Source organism: Vipera berus, assembly GCF_964194415.1.
Source record: "Vipera berus genome assembly, chromosome: Z".
In the NCBI taxonomy this organism is placed as follows: domain Eukaryota; kingdom Metazoa; phylum Chordata; class Lepidosauria; order Squamata; family Viperidae; genus Vipera; species Vipera berus.
In genome coordinates this window covers 90,221,442-90,247,871 of record NC_138205.1, presented here as the reverse complement: position 1 = coordinate 90,247,871, position 26,430 = coordinate 90,221,442, and the positions used below count along the sequence as shown (strand labels likewise).

General features: G+C 39.1%; 1 protein-coding gene across 4 annotated transcripts in view; it reads right to left on the bottom strand.

The window, feature by feature from the left end:
• Positions 1 to 26,430, bottom strand: part of ANKRD28 (ankyrin repeat domain 28) — a gene marked incomplete at its 5' end in the record, with an annotated part of 85,095 nt that overhangs the window by 24,950 nt on the left and 33,715 nt on the right. For all 4 annotated transcript variants that reach the window (XM_081345085.1, XM_081345083.1, XM_081345082.1 and 1 more), the window contains 10 exons: positions 480 to 548; positions 951 to 1,014; positions 11,638 to 11,720; positions 12,486 to 12,600; positions 13,404 to 13,482; positions 14,606 to 14,818; positions 15,689 to 15,831; positions 22,222 to 22,309; positions 23,892 to 24,092; positions 25,239 to 25,309. In XM_081345085.1, the coding sequence (XP_081201211.1) occupies positions 480 to 548; positions 951 to 1,014; positions 11,638 to 11,720; positions 12,486 to 12,600; positions 13,404 to 13,482; positions 14,606 to 14,818; positions 15,689 to 15,831; positions 22,222 to 22,309; positions 23,892 to 24,092; positions 25,239 to 25,309 (1,126 nt within the window). The remainder of the gene's footprint in view (positions 1 to 479; positions 549 to 950; positions 1,015 to 11,637; positions 11,721 to 12,485; positions 12,601 to 13,403; positions 13,483 to 14,605; positions 14,819 to 15,688; positions 15,832 to 22,221; positions 22,310 to 23,891; positions 24,093 to 25,238; positions 25,310 to 26,430) is intronic.

The following is a 26,430-nucleotide window of genomic DNA, read 5'->3' as shown; positions in this document are numbered from 1 at the left end:
TTCTATTTAGCTAAGGAGAAAGCATGAATATTGGGATGCGCTGGCAGACATATATTTTCTGTATTATTTATGGATCCTATTATGATAATTATGATTTTAATAGGTCTATTTTTGTTGAGATGTTCTAAAGTCAGAGGTGTTAGGAATGAGGAAATACAAATATAATTAGTTGGTTAGTTAGTAGTAAAATGACACCATTTTTGGCTCATGTTGCAACAACATTCCTGTTTGGACAACAATAATCTGATCACCTTCATAGCTTAAACCATGTGACCATGGACAGCTAGTAGAGGACCCACAAGATTGTAAACTTTTAATATTATTATGTGTATTTGTATACATTAGACAATTCCTTTTCACTCAATGCAACCTAGGCAAGCCAAAAGGTTGAACATACTTGGTTTAAACATTAACAGCCTCCAATTTATACCACCATATGCATATTTATATAGAGTGATCCTTGTAGCATTCTCTCTTACCTTCCAAATTTGTCTTTTTTATTAAAATCCGCACCTGTGTTGAGCAGCAGATTAAGGCACTCCAAATTTCTGAAAATTAAGTTAATATGATTATACTTTTTAAAGGAGGATATGACCTTTGACTCCGAAGACTTTAATTACTGAAATAATCCTTTTTATATAAAATAGCACTAATAAATTCTCTAATATTTTAGATTTCTTATGCATAATTACTTCTCCATGTGTTTATGCCAATAATGTTAAGAAGGGGTTGTTTATTTTTACTCAATTATGTCCAATTCTCAGAAGCTATCTAAAGCATTCCTGCAGTTTCCCTGGCAAGGTTTTTCAGAAGTGGCTTACCATTGCCTCCTTCTTAGAAATGAGAGAAACTGACTAGCCCAAGGTATATAAATCCTCTAACAGAATGTAACATTTTAACTGAGGATACTCCCAAAATTTAAAACTTTCTTAAACTACAAAAATACATACCCTCCAGCTGCAGCTGCATGAAGGCAAGTCCTGCCAAAGTCATCTGAAGTATCTATTTCAAAGCCTATGAAAGAAGGATTTTGTGAAACTACTGATAAAATTCATCAACTTTATAATTTGAAATAACATGCCATTAATCAATCTTTTTTATGCTGTAACTGATTATTTATAGAAATATAGTATATCAATAGGATGCTTATTTCATATGGTTTTCATCTTAGTTTTGAGAAATCAATAATTTTATCTTTTATGATAGAATACTACATTATGGTCTAAAGTAATGTAGATGAGATTATGAACATATAGTTCTGCCTTTCATCTTCTTAGCAAAAGCCAGAAGATGATTTTTTTGTTTTTAAACTGAAGTAGAAACACATGATAAAAGACAAACTTGGAGGAAATAAAATCAGTAGTGTATATATTTTACTTAAATTGGAAATAATTCCCTTTTATCTCTTTCATATACCACTGAACTAATAAAAAATATTTACCTTTCCAATCTATTCTATTCAAAGTCTTGTACTTTATGAAATCAGGAAATGATCATGTTAATTTCTATTGCCAAGTCTCAATATGAAATTTCATTAAAGAGATACAAGATTTAAAACTGTATAAGAATTCTGAAGAATAAATGCTTACATCATATATACACTACAATTAAAGGTGTAAGTAGTCCAAACATTAAATGAAGAAAGTGTATCTGAATCTAATTTTAGTTCTAGGAATGAAAATACAAATAATGCACAATAATACAGAAGGCAGGAGAATAGCAAATACTTTTTACTGTCTAAAAATGATACTTCAAACTAGAGCATTTTTTTCCTATACCACTGTCAAAAACTTGGTAGAAAGCAAATGGGAGTCTTACCTAGGCAGTCTATTCATCTCCAATTAAATTAATAACACTGTAAATAAACTCACAATATTTGTTAAGTGTCTACTAACACTCTTATTCCCTCCTCCCAACAAAAAATAAAAATAAAAAGCTAACAATATTTATTTTATCTATAGTAGTTTTACTATGAAATTAAAACTATAATTATTTCTTTTACCTAGAAAAAAATAATTAAATGTATATAAACATTGTCCATCAGTTTAACTGTAGATGGCATGCATAGTTGTGTAAACTAAGTACAACCCACTGAAATTTTTGACTTTCTCAGTAAATTTTAAAATATAGATATTTGATCTTCATTTCAACAATATTGACAGATGAAGGAGATATTATTACAATAAATACCATGCACCATTTATATTTTGTCCTTGATTTACAACTGAGTCCAAAATTTCCATTAAGGCAGTTTTTAAATGATTTTTGCCCTATATTATGACCTTTCTTGCCACAGTTAAATGAATCACTGCAGTTAAGTTAATAGCAAAGCTGTTAAGTGAATGTGGCTTCCGTGTTGACTTTGCTTGCTATAAGGCTGAAAACAATGATCATATGATCCTGGGGCACTGCCACCATCATAAATACATGCTAGTTACCAAGCACCCAAATTCTGATCTGTGACCATGGGGATGCTGCAATGGTTATAAGTGTAAAAAACAGTCATTACACTTTCAGTGCCATTGTAACTTCAAATGGTCACTAGACAAATGGTTGTAAGTCAAACAGTACTTATAAGTACATTTCTACATATGTCATTATTCAAATAACTAAAATTAGAATCAGGCACACTAAATCAGGTTCAAATAATTAGAACATTGCCAGAGAGGATAGGGGAGGAATGTGTTTTGTTTAAACTTCAAACATTTACTTTTATTTGCTCTTTGTTGTTGAAGTTATCACCATATTTAGATTGAAATAGCTCTTTAAGAACTTCAGAAAGAAGATTATAGATGCCCAGGAGTCTGAAAAGGAATTTTAAAAGATTGACAAATCTTTCAATCATCAATCATTCTACTGCTTAGAAGATTATCCTAAAGGGAAAATTACAAATAAATGGCTACATGCCCAGGCCAGCCATCCCTGCAAGTGTAGCCCAAAAGCAGAATGCAAGATGCTGAATAACATCATATGACTCACAGGTAGTTCTCATAACTACTAATATCAAAGTACATGAGGCTATCATTAGAAAGAAACTACACAAGTTAGATACATGGGAGGTGTGTAAGAAAGGGAGATCTTTGCTGTCTGGAAAAAAAATGAGCAAGACTAACATTTGCTCATGAACATCAAAACGTCATGACCATTCCAGGATTTCTTGAAGAATGAGCTCTGGACAGACAAGATAATGATAGAGTTATGTAGCCACAATACTAAAAGAAGTGTTTGGAAAAGCAAATATGGTATTTCATCAGAAGAACCTGACACTAGCCTTAAAATCTAGTGATGGAAATCTTATGGTTTGGGGCTGCTTTCCTGCATTAGAGTGTGGGAGCTCACCATTACAGAATCCTCCATAAATTCCTTATTGTACCAAAAGCTGCTTGAGGATAATCCAGAGACTGAAGTTTAATCTAAAGTGGGCCTTGTTACGTACATCACCATGATCTTAAACATTCCAGTAAATTCACCAGGAATTCCTAAAAAAAGAAATATATGGTCTGGAATGGCTAAGTCAAAGCCTGGATCTAAATCCCATTCAGATGTTGTGGATGACTTGAAACACATTATGCTTTCAAGAAACTCCTCAAACATTGCCCAACCAAAAAACTTCTGCATGGAAGAGTGAGAAAAAATCCTCCAGTTAATGTCAGTCTGGGAGACAGTTATACGAAATGCCTACTTAAGACTTTATGATTGCAAAGCCATTTTTTCATAGGTCTTTTTGTTCAATTACAGGTAGCCCTCAAGTTACAAAAGTAATGGAGCCTGCCCATTCCATTCCTAACTCGAGGACTGGTAGGAGTGAATCTCTTACATTGAATGCAATCACTCCCTGCTTTCGCCCACGCATTCACTAATCAAATGCATGGCTCATTAAGTGCACATGAAGTATCTCAGGGTGGGGAAGGCCATAGAGGGCAAACAGACCACCTGCTTCAGACCACCCAAGGCCTCCCCCGACCCAATGATACTTCATGCTCCCCACAATTGCTTCCCCCCCATCCTGTCGCGCTGGATCACTTACCCTGCGAAGATCTAGCGAGCTGTCTCCTCTCCAGTCTCTTGGTCGCACTAGATCACGGCGCTGAAAAGCTTCCAGTTTTGGCGCCCAAAGTGTTTGTGGACACTTTGAAGCAGTAAAATCGTTGCCTCAAAGTGTCTGCTCAGCTTGCAAACACTTTGAGCGCCAAAACTGGAAGCTTCTCAGTGCTGTAAACCTGCATGACTTTCAGCCGTGAGATTACAGCGCTGAGAACCTTCCAGTCTCCAGTTTCCTCTTCCTCCAGAAGAAAAGCCTTTGCTGCCAAAAACATAGCTTTGCATTGATGCATGCTTCACTCCGGGACTCCGTTTTCAGCAGCAAAGGCTTTTCCTCAAGCGCTTTTGCCAATGAAAATGAAGCCCCTGGAAAGAGTACATGTCGCTACAGGCCTCTGTTCTCAGCAGCCAAGGCCTCCTCAAGGCCTCTGCTGGTGAAAATGGAGGCCAGGGGCGACACAAGCATCATTCTGGTGCTACCTTTTCAGCAGCAAAAGCTTTTCCTCAAGGCCTTTGCAGCCGAAAACAGAGCTCTGCATTGATGTGCGCATTACTCCCAGCCTCCGTTTTTGCCAACAAAGGCCTTTCCTGAAGGCCTCTGCCACTGAGAACAGAGCCCCAGGTTGAAGGGTGTGTCATCCCTGGCCTCCTTTTCACCAGCAGAAGCCATTCCTGAAGGCCTCCACCGGTGAAAATGGAGGCCAGGGGTGACTCACCTGCCAACCTGAGCCTCCATTCTCGGTGGCAGAGGCTTTTTGCAAAGATGGCCAAAGGCTTTGCAAATGGAGTAAAGGCTTCAATGTTTCAGGCCTTCCCTACATTTGCAAAGCCTTTTGATGCAGATCTTGTCCAGGCCTCCTGTTTGCAAAAAAAAAACCAGTGGCCTAAAGTGCCATGAGATCACGCAAGATCAGTAGCGTGATATCTCACGCTAGTGATCTCATGTGATCTTTTGGTACTTAAGGCCTCCATTCCCTGTGAATGCACTGAAGGCTTGAAGCAGCAAAACAGACTAAGAAAGTGAAGGCTCTATAGATCTTTGCAAGGTGAATATCCACAGGCAGGCCTAGTGCCTACGGAGACCTGGCAGGGAGGGGGGAAGGAATAGCCAGGGTTAATGTTGCAGTGCCTCTGTGATTGTAAAGGTGAATGACTGCCATGGCGCTGCAACATTCATAGTCTTGGGACTTGTTCATGACCACTGTTGTTGTTAGCTGCGAAGTCGTGTCCAACCCATCGCGACCCTATGGACAACATTCCTCCAAGCCTTCCTGTCCTCTACCATCTTCTGGAGTCCATTTAAGCTCACGCCTACTGCTTCAGTGACTCCATCCAGCCACCTCATTCTCTGTCGTCCCCTTCTTCTATTGCCCTCGATCTTTCCCAGCATTAGGCTCTTCTCCAGTGAGTCCTTCCTTCTCATCAGGTGGCCAAAGTATTTGAGTTTCAATTTCAGGATCTGGCCTTCTAAAGAGCAGTCAGGATTGATCTCCTCTAGGACTGACCGGTTTGATCGCCTTGCAGTCCAAGGGACTCGCAGGAGTCTTCTCCAGCACCATAGTTCAAAGGCTTCAATTCTTTGGCGCTCAGCCTTTCTTATGGTCCAACTTTCACTGCCATACATTGCAACTGGGAAAACCATAGCCTTGACTATACGCACTTTTGTTGACAGGGTGATGACTCTGCTTTTTAGTGTGCTGTCTAGATGTGCCATGGCTTTCCTCCCAAGGAGCAAGCGTCTTTTAATTTCTTGGCTACAGTCCCCATCTGCAGTGATCTTGGAGCCCAGGAAAATAAAATCTGTCACTACCTCCATTTCTTCCCCATCTATTTGCCAGGAATTGAGAGGGCCAGATGCCATGACCACTAGGGGGCACTTATAATGTAACTTCGAACATTCACTAAGGGAACATTTGTAATTTGGGTATTACCTGTACATCACTTATAAATACTGTCTGTTGATAAAATATACATATGTTCAAATATGTTAAAAAAGGGGGGGAACTGTACATAAGGTGTGCTTTCTCTGTCATGACTGTATGGTTTAAGGTAGTGTTAAGCTGCAAATTATTTGAGAATACCTCCTTCCTTCTTTTGTATGAAGGGTGAAGGGCTTTCCTTGAAGGGCTTTAATAATAATAATAATAAATAATAAATAATAATAATAATAATAATAATAATAATAATAATAATAATAATAATAATAATAATAATAATAATAATAATAATAATAATAATAAAAGTTGGAAGGGACCTTGGAGGTCATCTAGTCCAACCCCATGCTCAGGCAGGAAACCTTATACCATTTCAGGCAAATGGCTGTCCAGTCTCTTCTTAAAAACCTCCATTGTTGGAGCATTCACCACCTCTGGAGGCAGGTTGTTCCACTGGTTAATTGTTCTAACTGTCAGGAAGTTTCTCCTTAGTTCTAGGTTGCTTCTCTCCTTGACTAGTTTCCATCCATTGCTTCTTATCCTGCTTTCAGGTGCTTTGGAGAATTAGCTTGACTCCCTCTTCTTTGTGGTAGCCCCTGAGATATTGGAACACTGCTATCATGTCACCCCTCACCCTTCTCTTCATTAAACTACACATACCCAATTCCAGCAACCGTTCCCTATATGTTTTAGCCTCCAGCCCCCTAATCATCTTTGTTGCTCTTCTCTGTACTCTTTCTAGAGTCTCAACATCTTTTTTACATCGTGGTGACCAAAACTGGATGCAGTATTCCAGGTGTGGCCTTACCAAGGCATTGTAAAGTGGTATTAGTACTTCACTTGATCTTGATTCTATCCTTCTGTTAATGCAGCCTAGCACTGTGTTGGCTTTTTTGGCAGCTGCAGCACACTGCTGGCTCATATTGAAGTGATTGTCTACTAAGACTCCGAAATCCCTCTCACAGTTACTACTATTGAGCAAGGTACCACCTATACTATACCTATGCATTTGATTTTTCCTGCCTAAATGTAGAACCTTACTTTTTTCACCATTGAATTTCATTTTGTTAGATAGTGCCCAGTGTTCAAGTCTGTCCAGATCCTTCTGTATCTTAAGCCTATCTTCTGGAGTATTGGCTATTCCTGCCAGCTTGGTGTCGTCTGCAAATTTGATGAGTTCCCCATCTATCCCCTCATCCAAATCGTTAATGAAGATATTGAAGAGCACTGGGTCCAGAACAGAGCCCTGGGCCACCCCACTACATACTTCCTTCCATGTAGATGCGGTTCCATTGAGGACCACACGCTGAGTACGGCCTGTCAGCCAGCTACGAATCCATCTGGTGGTAATGCTATCTAATCCACATTTTTCTATCTTATCAAGTAGTAGGTTGTGATCTACTTTATCGAATGCCTTACTGAAGTCCAAGTAAATTATATCTACAGCATTCCTCTGGTCCACCAGTTTTGTCACTTGGTCAAAGAATGGCATGATCTGTTTTTGACAAACCCATGTTGACTTTTAGTGATGACTTTGTTTGCATCAAGGTGTTTGCTGATTTGTTGTTTGATTAACTTTTCCAGAATCTTCCCAGGTATTGAGGTCAGGCTGATAGGTCTGTAGTTTCCTGGATCTATTTTCTCCCCTTTTTTGAAGATGGGAACTACATCAGCTCTCTTCCAGTCCTCTGGTAGTTCCCCAGTGCTCCAGGATCTTTGAAAAATATAGTTCGGTGGTTCTGAGATCACGTCTGCCAGTTCCTTGAGAACATTGGGGTGTAATCCATCTGGTCCTGGTGATTTGAACTCGTCTAGGCTGGACAGGTGCTCACTTACCATTTTCTTGCCTATCTTAACTTGCGTTTCTATTCTGTTTTTTATGGCACTGGTTTGGGTAGGTTGGACTGTTTTTTCCCTTTGTGTAAAGACAGATGCAAAAAACGAATTAAATAGTTCTGCTTTCTCCCTATTGCTTGTCACCTTCTTGCCACTTTCCCCCACTAATGGACCAATCATTTCCTTAACTTTTTTCTTGTTTTTTATATGTTGAAAGAAGCATTTTTTGTTATTTTTGACTTTGGTCGCAAGCCTTAGTTCATTTTGAGCCTTAGCTTTCCTCACTTCATCTTTGCAGGCACGGGCTATTTGCTGATATTCTGACTTAGTTATGTGCCCCTCTTTCTATTTCTTATACTTGTCCTTTTTATCTTTCAATTTATCAGAGAGTTCTTTATGCAGCCATGCTGGTTTCTTTTCAGAGCTGTTATTTTTTTTCTTTGTTGGTATTGTACTAGACTGGGCCTTTATTATCTCACTTTTCAAAATTTCCCAAGCTTCTTGAGTTGTTTTCCCCTTTAGGATTCTTCTCATGGTCTCTCTAAGTTTATTGAAATTAGCTCTTTTAAAGTCCAAGACTCTAGTTTGGCTGTGTTCTATTGCTTGTGCCTCCAGAATGTTGAATTCCAATATTGCATGATCATTTCCCCCCCCCCCAAGGTTCCTGTGGCTTCGACACCTTCTATCATTTCATCTCTGTTTGTGAGAATTAAATCCAATATGGCTAATCCCCTAGTTCCCTTCTCTACTTTTTGGGAGAGAAGGTTGTCTGCTAGGTTTGACAGGAATATGTTTGATCTTCCACTTGGTGCAGAGTTTGTCTCCCAGTTGATATCAGGGTAATTAAAGTCCCCCATTACTACTGTGATGTGCTTCTTACATACCTTAGTTAGCTGACTAGCAAAAAGTTCATCTATTTCCTCTGCTTGGTTGGGCGGCCTATAGTATACACCTATGGCAATGTCATTTTTCCCCCTTTTATATTGACCCAAATGCTTTCATGTTTACAGTTTTCGTCATTGTTGTGCTCTATTTCTGTAGAGATAAAGTTATTTGTTATATATAGAGCAACTCCTCCTCCTCTTTTGTTTAGTCTGTTTCTTTTAAATCAGGCTGTATCTTTAATTAGGTTGTATCCTGCCATTCCCTCACCTTCCCAGCAAAGTCTTATCACAACAAAAGCATAGCAAGACAGCTGACTTCTGCCTTCAGTTTGAGTATAAATATACTATGTCTAACAAGAAACCTAACCTCTGAATTCCTGTTACTTCCAGAGGCAAAGTCAACTGAGTCACTTTCAAATTCCGTTCCCAGCTCTGAATTGGAATTTAAGTACATGCCTGTGAATTTCTGCTCAATGGCTCCACTGACTGTCTGGCAAGCAAAAAGGCAAACCAAACCTTTGACCTTTCCTATAGGTCAAGCTGCTGAACTGAAAGCTTGTTTATGCACTACATAGAATGCCCCTCTAAGTTTAGGACACAGCAGGAATTGTCCAGTTCCTGCGCTGCATTTTAGATATACAACAAAAGATTAGAGACATGATTCTGTCTCTGGTACAGCAAATATATGGCCAGCAAGACCAAGCAGATTTATCAGCTTCCATTTTAGATACTTTTTTCAAATATCAGGATTGTAAAACAGAAATGAACAATGTTTTGTAATCGAGATTGAAAGGCACTTTTATTTGAACTTTGGGATTTGATTATTATAATTGTTTATTATTAAAGAAGAACTGTGTATTACATTAATTCTGGGAAAAAAGATTAATGTTTTTTATATTTGTATCAGTACCAAATAAAGTATTTTCTAAATTTTCTTCCTAACCCACCTGATCAGAAACATCAGATGTACCCTGATCAAGAGGCAACAGTGAGAATGTTCTTTGGCAGGACAGATTGGTTCAGGATCAGTAAGGGAGAGAGACAGGGATGTATTTTATCACTATTCTTGTTCAGTCTGTATGCTGAAGTGATCATGCAGAATTTAGACCTGGAACTACCTGTTTTGGGAGTGAAGATTTGAGGAAGAACCGTAAATAATTTGAGGTATGCAGAGGATATAAAGCTATTGACTGAAAATAAAAAAGATCTGGAAAAAAAGAAGATCTGGAAAATCAAGGATGAAAGTGAAACGGTAGGACTGGATATTAACTTTAGGAAAACAAAGATGATGGCAGCTGGAGCTGGATATGAGTTGCTTAAAATCAGCAAGGAGGAAATTGAATTAGTTCAAGAATTTATTTTCCTTGGATCAAAAATTGTTCAAGATAGCAGTTCTACATATGAAATTAAACTCAGGATAACCTTAGGCCACACTGCAATGGTTAAAATGAATAAGATGGAAAAGCAGAGATGTTGATATAAATACAAAAAGCAGGCTAGCAAGTCTTCTCTGTGATGAGGTATGGGTGTGAGAATTGGGCAGTAAGAATGGCTGACCAAAGAATAATTGACACCTTTGAACTACGGTGTTGGTGTAAATTATTGGGTATACCATGGACAACCAGAACAACTAATAGAGAGATATTGAATCATATAAAACCAGAAACATCACTAGAAGTTAAAATTACAAGACTGCTTCTGATTTATTTTGGCCACATCATGCATGCAAATTCATTCAAGAAGTCATTAATGCTAGGAATGGTTAGCAGATCAGGTTAGAGTAACAATAAAGAGCAGGTAACAAATTTTATAAATAAATGCATATGAAAGCTAACAAGTATTTGATTAAAACAAAGCTTTATGAATAGAGAATTAAGTTTTCTACAATCAAATCACTAAACCAGCTTAAAACCAAGCTATATAAATTAAAGACATTTCTGGGTATAATCTATGTTACTAAATTAAAAATTATCTTTTTAATTATAAATTTATATCCCAACTTTCATTGTTTATATTCTCATAATTCAGAATATTCACATGATTAAAAAATAAAGAACACCAAAAATATGATTTCTAAACATTAGTTTTGATCACTAATATAATGAGGAATTTTTAAATATTTTTATATCTGCTGTTTACTTTGTTATTGCATGCCATCAGAATTGCTTTTGGTGAGATGGGTGGTTATACAAATCTGATTAATAAATAAAACAAACACTGACCAAAGATATCAATATCATGTTATAGTGTAGACTACCTGGCCCTTTAAATCAAAAGCCAGATTTGATCCCTAAGGGCCAATAAAGTGGGAAGAAAGGATTCTGGGAGTTTCTGATAGGAAAATTTTTAGACGTATTTTCTGAGGGAGCTGGTTGAAGTCCTGAATAAGACAGTTACAGGTTGGACGTTATTTAGCCATAGTTAGAATTGTGTTAAAGTATTTTGTATTTAAACTGTGTGTGGTGTTTATGGAAACTTATTTTTAATGAAGCCAGGTTTTTGTTTTGTTTTGTTTCAATTGTAGAAGTGACCTTTTATTTGTCTCAGCTTGGCCAAGCTACTGACTCACTAATTTTTTATTTTGTTTTCCTCTCTGCATTCATCCAGACCCAGAGTGCAGCAAAGATTTCCTCTTAAGTCCTCTCCTGGTTCCCCAAAAGGCTGGTGTGGAAAGGAAAACCAGTAGTGAAGATGATGGCAGCATGCATCTATTTAACTGATTTTTTTTTAAAGAAGCACTATCTGAAAACTGTAATTTTTAAACCAAGTTATTGATTTTTCCCTGTGGATCAGGGATAAGGCCATAACTTTCAGTAATTATTAGTGCCTAGTTCTGCTATAGAAACCTTTTATAATGTGTTTGCCTTGATAATACCAAATTCTATTCTTCAATATGCAAGCAGTTTAAAGGACAAGAGTTAAAATTAATTTAAATGGCCTACCTGATGAAAGCAGCTTTCTGCAACAGTCTGAAAATCCACTTAATGCTGCCAAATGGAGAGGAAACATTCCATGTATTCCCTGCCTAAGATACACCACAATCAGACATCACAGTCTTATTACAATACATATAGGGCAGGATGTCATGCCAAATTTCATTTCATGGACATTAATTTCCTAGAGTTAAAATGCCCTATTACATTTGCCAGTTGAATTATATTATAAATTTTACTGCCAGAACTACAAATTTATAAATATTGTTTTGTAAATTTTGGAGGGATATATTAAATTGCATATCAACAGATGAATTTAAAGAATTATGAATTTTATTTCTCATAGAATGTTTAAACCAGTAAATTCTCTGGAGATTGCTATGTAAGCTGTCACTAATGTTTTCTATTGCAAAGAATCATATTTCAAAGATATAGGTTGGGTACTTTGTATTTTTTCAAGCACCATTTTACCCAGGTAATTTCCTAGCTTTTGTCCAGGATACTATATTACATTTGAATGAGAATTTTCTGCTCTAAAAAGCACTTTATAACCTTTGCTACTATATTATTACTGAGGTACTAAAATGCCTTAAGGAGTTACCACCTATTGCTCAAAACTTTCTGAATCAACATGCATTTTAGGTATCTGCAAAACTCATGTTCTATTTCCTTTCTGGATTATGATGAACTATCCTAACCATGCCCTTGAAACTCTCATGCTCCCCCAGGCTAAAATGGTCTAGAAGAGATTCATTCTGATAAAATTCATAGAAAATTCCATTTCTGAATCCACGACTTTTGCATACCCACACATATACCACATTTGGACATAATTAAACATTATAAATGCTCCTTACTTTGCTGTATCAGCACCACTTGTAATCAGTGTGTTAATGAGCAGTTCATGGCCATATCTGGCTGCTATGTGTAATGGTGTATTGCCATTTTTATCTTCACAGTCTATTTCCGCTCCTGAATATTAAATTAATATAAAGTGTAGTCATGTGAGTATATTAAATGGTTAAACAAATAAATTCATATTTAAAAACATCTTATTGGGGAATTTCAAATGGTGAAGCTGATTAAATTCTATGGATATAATACCTATTTTTCCTGTACAAAGAAAAAATAAAAAATGAAGAGTACACACAATGACATCTACTGTTGATTTGTGTTATACAACTTGGATAACAAGACCCACATATATTTTGCAGTGTACGTTTTTTGTAAGTAGAAATAGTTTTATGATTTAAATAACACCAAAATACACATGCATTTTATTCTAGTGATTATAGAGTGATGTTAATTTTGCAGTCCCAAATATTAGTTTTTTGTGAAAATAACACTATCAGCAAATTTGTACCACAAATTAAAGACTGAAATGAGAAGACAAAAGCTTACACCACTTAGAGAAGTCTTCACTATATATGGAATTTATTCATTAAAAATTCACTATTTGTAAAACTTAAAAATAATAACATTACATTTTAGAGTTAGGAGTCAGAATGTAAATTTAAGCTAAGCTATCAACAATATCAAAGAAAAACTATAGTAGAACTTTCACTATTTAAGCACTGAAGGATAATGGAATTTCAGACATCTGAACAAGAGAAACAATATCCTACAGATTTTGTAGTCTGAAATCTTTATTTAAAATATTCAGATTCATATAATTACTAATATAAGCATATCAGAAAATAAAAATTAATACATAAAATTATTCCAAATAATAATAGTCAAATAATAAGTAATACTGTTGTGTGTCTTTTTTTTACCATTGTGGATGATGGTTTGTGATCTTGAAAATCTTCCATGAATAGCTGTCATATGTAATGGTGTTTTCCCATCTTTACTCTGGGGGAAAAAGAAGTCAAACCCATGACTATCAAGACCATTTACAAGATTAAACACAGAATTTGCTGCTTATTGTTCTTTCCTATTTATATTCCTTTTCATATAAAAACTCTACTGGTGATTACAAATAAAAAAAAGCTATAGATTTTTCAAGATGATCACTTTTTATTCTTACTAATAACCATTACACTGGACAAATTTGTTTTTGGTCCCTTGGTATCTAGCTAATGATAGTAGGCAAGTTAAATACAAAGCATACACAAAATTTTAAATGAAAGTATATAAGTGTTTATGCATATTCACCTGCACTTTTGGCTTTAACTATAAAACTATAAATAATGTAGTAAAGGGGCATCTAAAATCTTATCCAATTATTAAATACATAAAATAACACCTTATTCTTATAAAGTTATTTTGGAAATGCTAACCTTAATATATAAGGATGTTTATATTTTTTCCAAACCTTTATTATATAATTTTCAATCAAAATTAGCTAAGATAAATTTCAGGAAACATTTTTTACTTGTATACTGCTGATCTATTATTATAAATTGTATTTTTGTGTCTTTTTATAATATTTAATTTAGTAAACTGTAAACATCATGAATTATTATCATATAGTTTATAATGTTAATTATATTGATTCATATATATATAGTTTCAGGATTGTGGACCAATTTATTTATTTTTCCTGTGTCTCTTTCTAATGAAAGAAAGTTTAAATTTGATGATTTTGCATCACATAAAATTTTTCTTACTCAGAGATTAATAAATGAACACTTTTTAAAGTGTTCAAAGTTGCTTATTATTATTTGTCAATATACTAAACATATATACAAAATGAAATTTATATGTATAGATTAAGGATAGGTTGTAAGTCACCTTTTTCAGAATCATAATTTTGAACCATTGCTAAATAAATGGTCATAAATCAAAGCCTCCTGTAATTAATAGATGGATATAATCCTTAGATATTCCCTAAATATTTGCACAATAAAATGTATTTCTTGGGTATTAAAAACCAATGTTTTACTTTCTATGACTTTTAGGGATGGTATCTACATTAATAATAAAGATATTCAAAGTATTACAGCATTTAAAATTCACCTTTCAGTCATTTTACCTTCGCATTTACATCTGCACCATTACAAACCAGAACCTCTAAACATAATGCTCCATGAGTTGATGTAGCAGCAAAATGTAAAGGTGTAAATCCCTTCTTATTCATTTGATTTACATTAGCACCACGGTCTATCAATTCATTTACTACAATATCTTGTCCATTGAAGCAAGCAATATGAAGAGGTGTATTGCCATATGCATTTGCTTCATTGATCTGTTAAAGAATAAAAACAATTATGTAAATTTCATTAAAGCTATCTGTCCATCCGTCCATCCATCCATCTATACCAAATATTTTTATTCCATCACAGCAGAACACATACTCAAAGAGTTTTAGGAACCACTGTGCTTCATTAAAAAAAAAAACAGAATTTGAATATAAAAAGATAGTCAAAATTACAGAAGACAATTTAATCCCTTCTAATAGATTCGTATGAATAACAAAGCCTACTTCCTGTCATTGCAGACTAGACTGATGAAGGCTTATAATATCGCTGAATAAAATAATTTTCAGTATGTTCATTTGAAGTAATAAGGCAAGGTGCACGATAAGACATTCCTCCATATTGTGTTGAATCTCAGCAATATTTAAAGAAGTAACTGAGAGTTCATATAAAAGCAGCAAAAGTCAGAAAAAAACAATATTTTCATCATTGATATATTTTTTAAATCTTTCTTTTGGCATTCTTTCCACTGTCTTGTTTTAGATTTGTGAGATGATGAGCAAAGTTGGTTGTTTTTTCAATATTTGAATGGTGTTTAATTGTGTTTGCTGTATAAATTATCTTTATTACATTTACACATTTGTCATGAAAATACTTATGGCTTATACTGAAGACTAAAGTTTTAGAGAATAATGATTTTTAAACACTTTCTGACAGAATTAGACTGTCACGATACTGCTTGAAATACAAGTTTAATAAAACAAACTACAATCTATCAAGTGACATTTAAAAAAGAAAACTGAAATGTTAGCAAGTTTACTCTTATTTGAAAGTATGAGTTATTTATAAAGATGTTATATTATGGCAGTATTCCTATTAAATTAAATGAAATAATGTGATTTAGAATTATTTCTACTTACATCAACGCCAAGATCAAGAAGGTACTTGACTACATTAATCATATCAGCAGATGCTGCAGCATGTAATGGCGTATATGATTTCTTGTCTTTACACGTCACTTCTGCTCCGTGAGCTACAAGCAGTTTTACCACATCAATATAACCTCAACAAATAAAAATAAAATTCATTCATTCAATGTGACTACCCATCTCAAATTTTTAACAACAGTTCAAAACACCACAAAATACATAACAAGACACACAAAGCATACATGTGATCAGCATCTGAGGTAAAAAAAGAAATCTACTGTCACAAATCAGTAGAATCACTATACAGGTTCTGTCAGCAAGCTCAATGACAAAACCATCTTTAATGCTTTATAAAAGGCCAGCTTTAGGGGGCAGATGATTCAAAGGATAGGTGCCTCCCCAAAAAAGGTTCTGTTCCTGGATTCCACCAAATGGCACTCCCTAATACTAGAACCCAGTACATGCCTTTGCTGCTGGACCTAATGGGATAAATAAATGTAATTGGAGAGATGGTCCATCAAATAACTCAGTCCCATGCCATGAAAAGCTTTATAGGTTTACTACATGTAATCCTTGACTTAAGACCACAACTGAGCCCCAAATTTCTGTTGCTAAGTGAAACATTTGTTAAGCAAGCTTTGTCCCACGTTATGACTTTTCTTGTCACAGATGTTAACTGAATCACTGCAGTTGTTAAGTTAGGAACATGATTGTTAAGTGAATCTAGCTTTCCCCATTGACTTTGCTTGGCAAAAGGTTACAAAGGTGGTCACTTGACCCTGGGACACTGCAACCATTATAAATCAGTCAGTTGCCAAGCATCTGAATTTTGATCATGTGATCATGGGGATGCTGCAATGGTCTTAAGTCTGAAAAACAGTCCTAAAACTCACTTTTTTCAGTGCTGTTGTAACTTCGAACAGTCACTAAATGAACTGTTGTAAGTTGAGGACTACCTGTACCATACTTTGAAATATGCCCAGAAACATACTAGTAGGCAATACAGTTTGCAGAATAAAAGATCACAGCCTGACCAAGGAGCATCCACATCTAACTATACTGCTGCATTCTATATCAGTTGCAGATTTTGGATGTTCCATGTAAAGGGACTGCTGCAATCGTTTCAGGAGGTAACCATGGCATGTGTGGTCATGAGCTCAGCCCTCTGTCCAGGAATAGCTGTAAATGGTGCATAACAGAACGTTGTGTAAAGGTTCCAATGGGTTCACCTGCCACCTGTTCCTTGAATAGGCGTTGTGAGTCCAAGAGGATCCTAAACTGAATACTAGTTCTGCTTGTAGTGCAATCCCATCAGTCCCAGGAATATGGGGATCTGTCCAAGCTTTTGAAAAGGTTCAATTTCTAAACTAATTGATCAGTTTTAATACTTGGATGTAGACATTTTTTTTAAAGTTGCTACAGTTCTGATATTATAATATATAATTGCCAAAGAACATATAAAATGTCTTTTCTTTCCAGTACATACAATACAAATTACCGTATATACTTGAGTATAAGCCGACTCGAGTATAAGCCGAGACCCCTAATTTTTACCCCAAAAAACTGGAAAAAGTTATTGACTCGAGTATAAGCCGAGTATAAGTATAAGCTTGGCCCCTTCTTAGCAACATATCTATATTCTGTGCCACGACGAGCCGCTCGTTGACTCTGGCAGCATCCCGGAGCTGGCTCGGCCGCGGTTCGCAGGGCCCGCTCATCAGGCTGCCAGGCTTCCTGGCAGCACATCCCGCAGGGAAGGTCTGCTAGGGAGGCGGCAGTCAAGCGTTGTTTCCCTCCTCGTGTGTGTGTGTGTGTGTGTGTGTGTGTGTGACCTGCGGGAATGGCTGGTAGAGGTGGCGGCAGTCCGGCGTTTCCCCCCTCATGCATGCGTGCGTGTGTCAGACCCGCGGGAATGGCTGGTAAGGAAGCGGCGTTCCCCCCCCCTCCTGTGTGTCGGGCCCACGGGGCTTGACACACAGAGAAACACAAATGCCGACTGCCGCCACCTTTACTAGCCATTCCTGCGGGTCTGACACACACACACACACACACACACACACACACACACACACACGAGGGGGAGAAACAACGCTGGACTGCCGCCACCTCTGCCAGCCCTGCCAGCCTCTGCCGCCCCGGCGTTGGTGGTCGAGCTCTTCGGAGCCGGCAGAGAATCTCCCGCAGGAGGAGGTCGCGGCTTTCTCTCTTGCTTCGGACTGCAAGGATTTAAACTCCAGGAACAAATCCCGATGGAAGTTTTTTTAAAAAAAATACTCCTCCGGGTCGGACAGGGGACCGAGGCTGAGGTCTAGGGGTAGTGGGGGGGGGGGCTCGCGGACATAGATGGGCTCAAGTGGAAGCCAAGCAGCCCTCCCGAATCTGGGCTTCTGGACGGAGCAGCCGGTGGTGCGTTTCAAAAAGCAGAAAAGTTGGATTTTGAACATTTCAGCAGCGCATCTGCACCCGCTGCTTTTAGAAAGTACGAGGACCGACAACTCCACTTCTCGGCTGATGCAGCGGGAGGCCGTGGGTCAAGCAGGCTACGCTTCCCCGGGCGCTGCAACAGCACCCGTTTTCCCCGGCGAGTTTTCCCTACCTGGCCCCTGCAGAATCGCGGCGGCGCCCCCGGAGAAGCCTACCCCGAGGCTGCGGCCGATTTTTCCTTCTCCAGGCCTCTGCCGCCCAGAGCGTTGTTTCTCCCCCTCGTGTGTGTGTGTGTGTGTGTGTGTGTGTGTCAGACCCACGGGAATGGCTGGTAGGGAAGCGGCATTCCGGCATTCCCCCCCTTCCTGTGTGTCGAGCCCACGGGGCTTGACACACAGAGAAACGCAAATGCCGGACTGCTGCCACCTTTACTAGCCATTCCTGCGGGTCTGACACACACACACACACACACACACGCACGAGGGGGAGAAACAACGCTGGACTGCCGCCACCTCTGCCAGCCCTGCAAGCCTCTGCCGCCCCGGCGTTGGTGGTCGAGCTCTTCGGAGCCGGCAGAGAATCTCCCGCAGGAGGAGGTCGCGGCTTTCTCTCTTGCTTCGGACTGCAAGGATTTAAACTCCAGGAACAAATCCCGATGGAAGTTTTTTTTTAAAAAAAATACTCCTCCGGGTCGGACAGGGGACCGAGGCTGAGGTCTAGGGGTAGTGGGGGGGGCTCGCGGACATAGATGGGCTCAAGTGGAAGCCAAGCAGCCCTCCCGAATCTGGGCTTCTGGACGGAGCAGCCGGTGGTGCGTTTCAAAAAGCAGAAAAGTTGGATTTTGAACATTTCAGCAGCACATCTGCACCCGCTGCTTTTAGAAAGTACAAGGACCGGCAACTCCACTTCTCGGCTGATGCAGCGGGAGGCCGTGGGTCAAGCAGGCTACGCTTCCCCGGGCGCTGCAACGGCACCCGTTTTCCCCGGCGAGTTTTCCCTACCTGGCCCCTACAGAATCGCGGCGGCGCCCCTGGAGAAGCCTACCCCGAGGCTGCGGCCTATTTTTCCTTCTCCAGGCCTCTGCCGCCCGTTTCTGTCTGACACACACACACACACGCACGCACGAGGGGGAGAAACAACGCTCTGGGCGGCAGAGGCCTGGAGAAGGAAAAATCAGATTACCCCTTCCACACGTAAAACTTCCAGTTTAATTACAAAGGAAGAAGAGAGAAACTTAGATCAACAGCTCACCTTCCTTTTCCTCTAGGTTGCAAGGGGAAAAATAAAAATCAAAGATCCTTGGAAGTAATGGTTGGAAAAGTTTGCAAGTCTTTGGGAAAATTCAAGAAGTGAAAGGAATACCCTCCTCTTGAAAGACCAGATAAGGCAGACAGGGAGATGAAGAGTTCAACCGAGTTTCCTCTTTTGTTCAGGCTCCCCGATCAGACAAAGAACTAGCCAGCGGCAGGTTTCTCCCCTTTTCCCTCCCATCTCTCTTCCCCCAACCCTTGTGTCCCACAGCAACTCACGAACTCCAGCCGCCCTTCTCCTTCGAAAGGTCTAGATCCCGAGATAAGATATATACAGAAATATACATAAAGAGAGAGACGGACGCAGGCTGTTGGTTTCTCGCCTCATCCCTGGCTTCCAGTTCAAAACTTCCCTCTAAGTGAGCCTCCCAGAAAAACAAATCTTCATGGAGGCGGAGGAGGCAAGGAGAATCCCTCCGATCGTTATTTCCGGCAAATGCACCTCTTTGTTTGGGTCCCCTTTGACAGGCGCGGAGAACGATCTCCCCTCGCAATTCGGCCGGGTGGGCGCCGGGAGTCCTCTTCCCGTACCCAAGGACGAAAACCGGGGCTTTCAAGAACCCGGGATGGGAGCCGGGGAGTGGAAGGGCTACTACTCAAAGCGCCGCGCTGGGAGGAGGGAGAAAGGGAAAAGGGGGGAGGGGGAGGAAAACGGGAAGCAAGTTTTGGGTGAAGACTCTTTCCTTTCACTTTTGGAAGCGCATCCAGGCGAGGAGAACAAAAGCGTCGCCTCGGCCGGGACTCGGCGCGCTGCTTTTCCTGGCTTCTGACATCGCTACCTGTTGTACAGGCAGGGAGGGGGGGGAAGCCAGAGCATCCAGCGCATAACAAAGCCTCGGCCTTTTCACCTGTCCTCCTCCTCTTCCTCCTCCTCTTCCTCCTCCTCAGGAGCAGCAAAAGCCACTGGGCTCGGTCGCCAAATACCGACCACAATACATTTTGGGGGAGGGGATTGGAAAAGAAAGCAAAGAAGCGCCCGGCCGGCCAGGGCGCATCTGCTTTTGCCAGAGGACCCTCTGCGTCTTCCCAAGAGTCGCGCAGAAGCAACAAGTCGCGGCTCCCGACCGCTTGGCAAGCTGCGAAAAAGGACACCCGGGTCCGCGCCTGGGAGTCCCGGTGTACCCTAACTCCTCTCCGAGCCTCTGCCGCCCGTTTCTGTCTGACACACACACACACACGCACGCACGAGGGGGAGAAACAACGCTCTGGGCGACAGAGGCCTGGAGAAGGAAAAATCGGCCGCAGCCTCGGGGTAGGCTTCTCCAGGGGCGCCGCCGCGATTCTGCAGGGGCCAGGTAGGGAAAACTCACCGGGGAAAACGGGTGCCGTTGCAGCGCCCGGGGAAGCGTAGCCTGCTTGACCCACGGCCGGCGGGGGAGACCGGTGCAGGGACACGCCGGGGAGCCTCCGCCGTGGGGAGGTGCCGCCACTGCCTTTCGCTCCTCCACGACTGTGGAGGCTTCCCGGCAGCGACGTCGAGAGCCGCAAAGCAGGAGCGCCCGCCGGACGGGTCGCGGCTGGAGGGCCGACCTTTTTCCTTCCGTGTGCGGAGCGAAGCGCTTCGACTGCGTCGTGGAAGCGCCACCCGAGAGTCTTTCGGGTGGCGGATCCAGCCCCGCCACGGGTGCTGAGTTTGAAGAGAGGCTGGGCCTCCCGCTGCATCAGCCGAGAAGTGGAGTTGCCGGTCCTCGTACTTTCTAAAAGCAGCGGGTGCAGATGCGCTGCTGAAATGTTCAAAATCCAATTTTTCTGCTTTTTGAAACGCACCACCGGCTGCTCCGTCCAGAAGCCCAGATTCGGGAGGGCTGCTTGGCTTCCACTTGAGCCCATCTATGTCCGCGAGCCCCCCCCCCACTACCCCTAGACCTCAGCCTCGGTCCCCTGTCCGACCCGGAGGAGTATTTTTTTTAAAAAAAAACTTCCATCGGGATTTGTTCCTGGAGTTTAAATCCTTGCAGTCCGAAGCAAGAGAGAAAGCCGCAACCTCCTCCTGCGGGAGATTCTCTGCCGGCTCCGAAGAGCTCAACCACCAACGCCGGGGCGGCAGAGGCTTGCAGGGCTGGCAGAGGTGGCGGCAGTCCAGCGTTGTTTCTCCCCCTCGTGCGTGCGTGTGTGTGTGTGTGTGTGTGTGTGTGTGTGTGTCAGACCCGCAGGAATGGCTAGTAAAGGTGGCGGCAGTCCGGCATTTGCGTTTCTCTGTGTGTCAAGCCCCGTGGGCTCGACACACAGGAAGGGGGGGAATGCCGGAATGCCGCTTCCCTACCAGCCATTCCCGTGGGTCTGACACACACACGCACGCACGAGGGGGAGAAACAACGCTGGACTGCCGCCAGCTCTGCAAGGCTCTGCCGCTCCCTTCTCTCAGCAGCCTGTTCCGAACGAAGGGACAGTTCTTTTTTTTTTTGTTCACTGGAGTATAAGCCGAAGTGGATTTTTTCAACCCGAAAAGTGGGCTGAAAAATTCGGCTTATACTCAAGTATATACGGTATCTTTAAATATTTAACCAATTGTAACTCTGTCAGAGCAGATAAAGTTTTTTTAAATTCATAGAGCGAGAACTCTTACTTATACAACATGTGATTGTCTGTTGGTAACAGAATATCATTATTTTAAATTAGGTCATCCTTACAATACTGGTAGAGCAATAAATTTTCATCTGTACTGAGAAGGAAATATACAGGAAAATGCCACCAAATATCCATTCAAACCTCATGCAAACTATGCAGGAAGAAAATAGCATGCAAATGCCTGCTTTAAAGAAGCCAGGGAAAAAAAGTTAATTTACATACCCATATAGGCTGCCCAGTGGATAGCCCGTCTATCTTTCTTATCAAAGGCATTGATATTGGCACCTCTAGATAATAATAAATTGACCATCTAGAATGAAGATAGTTATATTTCTTAATATACAGAATTATTTGTGTGAAGTCCAATCTTCAATGCTTAGGTAACATTTTTAAACAATAACATTTTATTTATAACAAATAAAATGTTACCACTTGTATAATATTTAATCTCATTTAAAATGTATTTATAATGAGGGTATCAGTCCTTCAAGTCAAGTCGGATTAGGGAACAAGATCTTGAATTCTGTCTGCCCCATTTCATTCCAAACAAATCAAGTCAATGTTATCCTAAGTATCTTTCTCATCCCTTCTTCCTTAGTCTTTATCAGACTAATTTGGTGTATATTTAATAGTTTTTATACTACTTCTTCAATGTTATCTCCATATTCTTCTACAGAAGCCAAAGCTCTTGCTAAACTTTAGTAGACAGATAAAATCATTTTAGATTTCGTTGAAATATTAGTTTTACTAAGAGCAATAAAGTTTATTTCTGAAATCCTGAAGAAAGGCATAAAACTTAGGGAACAAGCAAGTTTCCAATCTAATGCTACATCTTAAATGAAGGATAGGCCCAAGAATCAAACCACAAGAAAAATGTAATTGTGTCCATAGTATTTGTTAACCAGTTTCAAGTACAGGTGGTCCTCATTTAAAAACACCACATGGATCTGCAAACTTAGTCATTAAACAACAGTCTTAAGTTTAAAAAATGTGACTGTGGAGTTTAGCACCAGCAGCTCCAACAGTCCCAGTTGCCATTAAGTCCCAGTTGCCATTAGGAAGCTCCACAGGTTAAGTGAGGACCTCATGTGACTGCAACTTCCAAGTTCTTGCAGGATTCTCTATTAATTTTGCTTGTGGGAGGCCAGCAGGGAAAGTCTCAAATCACAATAATGTTATCACAGGATATAACGATGGCTGCAAGTATGAGATCCATTTACAACCAGCACTCGCTCAGTATATCGTAAGTTTGAATGTTTGCTGAACAAGTGATCATTAAATTTAAACCACCATGATGGAATGCATAACCTTGAGGAAACGAGAGATATGTCACCTAGCAAACTATCAGACAAGAGAGGCAACAGAAGCCTGCAACTGTTTAGTGGCCAAAGAAAGAAATTTAGAAAGGCCCCCCCAATGGATCCATCACTTAAAAGTGGCAGGCAGAACATCTGTATTTTCAGTTTTGAAGGATTCTGTTAATGTAATAAAGTAAATTTAGCTCATCTAGTTGTGTTTCCTATCTAGTTTTCCCAGGAAGGCCAACATCACCTGTAGTAAGAAAACCATAAGGCCTGGGTGCCTATAAAGCAGGACACTGTTGAATCTTTGCTTGTCTGGAACTGGGTAGTATCTTGCATGAAATTTGTTTGGTAATTCTATATTTAATTCCTTGTGTTTCACAATGCAATAACATCAACTGAGTAAAAATTAAAAAAATAATGGCTTGATTGAAGGACCATTTTAACATGCTAGCCCTATGATGATTTCCTATCATATTTGAAATTTCAAATATGTTCTGTTATTTCCTTTATATGTAGCAGTAAGATCAGATAAATGAACACCTGCTTGCAGTTAGGGGATTTGGGGAACTGAAAATAAGTCATTTGTACCTGAACTTGTCCACTCAAAGCTGCATAGTGTAATGCTGTTCTACCAGCCCGATCTGATACATTTACATTACTGAGTAGTGGCACCAAAGCTTCTGCACACTTGACAGCTTTCTTTGTAGCTGCTATGTGTAATGGTGTTTGCCAGTTTTTATCACGAGCATTGACATCAGCTGAATGCTTCAACAACACCTGAACAGCATCCTAAAAAATAACACACCATTATATAATATAATTACTAATGATCTTCCCACTCTTAACATTTCCTTAAACCAAAAACCAAGACATCATTGAAATCTAACCTGATTCAAGGCAAAGTTAAGCAGAAAAGGTCAATAAAAAAATTAAATAATTTGTGACTGATTTCTAATCCTGTTGAGTTACCTTTGACAAATTTTATCTTTTAGAATGCTAGCAAAAGCTGTAGTTGTGATGGACCTTTAAGAAGTTAAGAAGAAAAATCCATATAAATGTACTTGTAAAATAACTGTGGTATTTAAGTACATGGATGAATGTTTTCACATAGGCAACTGTCAGATTTATTTGCTTCTTATCACATCCTACATTTTGGCAAGCTCTACAGAACTACACATGCTCCCCCCAACATGCTTTTGACAGTAGCTACTGGTTATTTTCACAGCAAAACAAATGCTTTAATTGTTACTATATTTTTTGGAAGCAGTCCTATCTGCCTTTTGGTTGTAGCAAATATTAGGTAAGTTAGAACATGTATTAATGTCAGCTAAAATGACATTCTAAGTCTTACCATGCTGTAGTGCTAATAAATACCATCTGTCTCCCCAATTTTTTGAGCTTCCATTGATGAATCATAGCAAAATATCTTTTTATTAGATAATAATTAAGAACAGAGGCCCTTTTGAAATTCATAATTCCTATTGAATTATATCTACTATTATACTTGTTATATTTATAATTAGTAATAGATAGCCCCATAGGAAAGTGACATTCCAAATGTAATACACATATATTTTTGAGGGGACTTAGTTGTCTACATTATTTGTTAAATCCAATTAATATTTATTTTTAAAAAACTATTTTGAGAGATTAACGTAGCACTGGTATAGACTATCCTCGCTGCCTCATCCTTATCCTCATTCTCTTATTCTAATCATCCTTTAGAATTAATCATGCCTATGATGGTATAATACCGGATAGAAACTTTTACCAGTATCATAACAGGAAGATGTTATATATCAGCTCCATATACCTTGCAAATGTGCCAATGTAAGAGTAATACCAATCCTTCTCCAAGGGCTATAAATTAAAGATTACAATAAAAAATATTTTGAAATAAAATATATTTAAATGTTAAAAAAAAACCTTGCATACCTCACTACGTGTTGCAACAGCTCTGTGTAAAGGAGATAACCACTTGCTATCTTTGGCATTAACTCTAGCTCCTGCAAATAGATGCACAGAAATTTTAAAAAGCAATATTAATCTCATACAAACAATTTTTAAAAGAAATAATAAAAGTATTAAGTGCTGCTAATTAGTAATAGTATACTTTAATCAAGTTTTCTGCAAACTGCAGTTTATGTTTCTCCTTTAGAAGATTTAGTTTAGTTCAATTTTCCAAATCATTCAATGAGAAAATGAATGGCACAAGGTTTACATAAGATATGATTATTATTAAGCTCCCTGACTAATGTGAAGATTCTCTAATTAGTAATTTTCAACTTTTGTAATATAATTATCTGTTTAAAATCATATAGTAGGTGCATCCTGCTAATTTACAGTATTATCTTTCAGGAAACCACAATTGAAGTTCCAAAACAAAGATAAGAATTAATACAGATTAGAATTCAAAATTGTAATCCTATGTATTTTACCTAGAAATAAGCTCTACTGAACACAGTGAGACTAGTTTCCAAGTAACATTCATAGGATTACACTGCAAGAAATGGAAGATGCAAAGCTTCCAATAAACTACATCCTTAGAATAAAAGTGAGTTTTTAGAATAGTAAGTTGTCCAAATTTATTTTTACCCCATTAAAATATTTTGTTAATGAGAATAGTAGCAAGAGGAATATTAATTCTCAGGTTTCTATTTAAAAATCACATTAATAATAATCTTAAGAACTACAAAGGATCGTTAGTTAATTTTAAGGATAAAATTCTCAAGGCAAGTTTTGAAAAGCGTTAAAAAGATTAATTGGATTAAAATAAATAAAAATAAAATGAATGCATGCATTACTATTGGGAAAACATTAAAACAGGATAGGTGGATAAAATGGCATGTTTTCAAATCAATCAATCAATGTATCTTTAAAAAAAATAAGCAAACCTATTTCCTATTCCTGTTCTAAGAGAGACTTCTGCTTCTTTTCAAAATTGCAATACTATGTAACATTTAATATATGCTTTGTTTAACATTTAATCTTCTTATACAGGTAATCCCAGAATTATGAGCGTTCACTTAACGCTCGTTCAAAGTTATGTGATGAGCACCCCTAGTGCTTACAAGCAAGTCCCCAAGTTACAAATACTGCAGCACCATGGCAGTCGTTCGCCCTTACG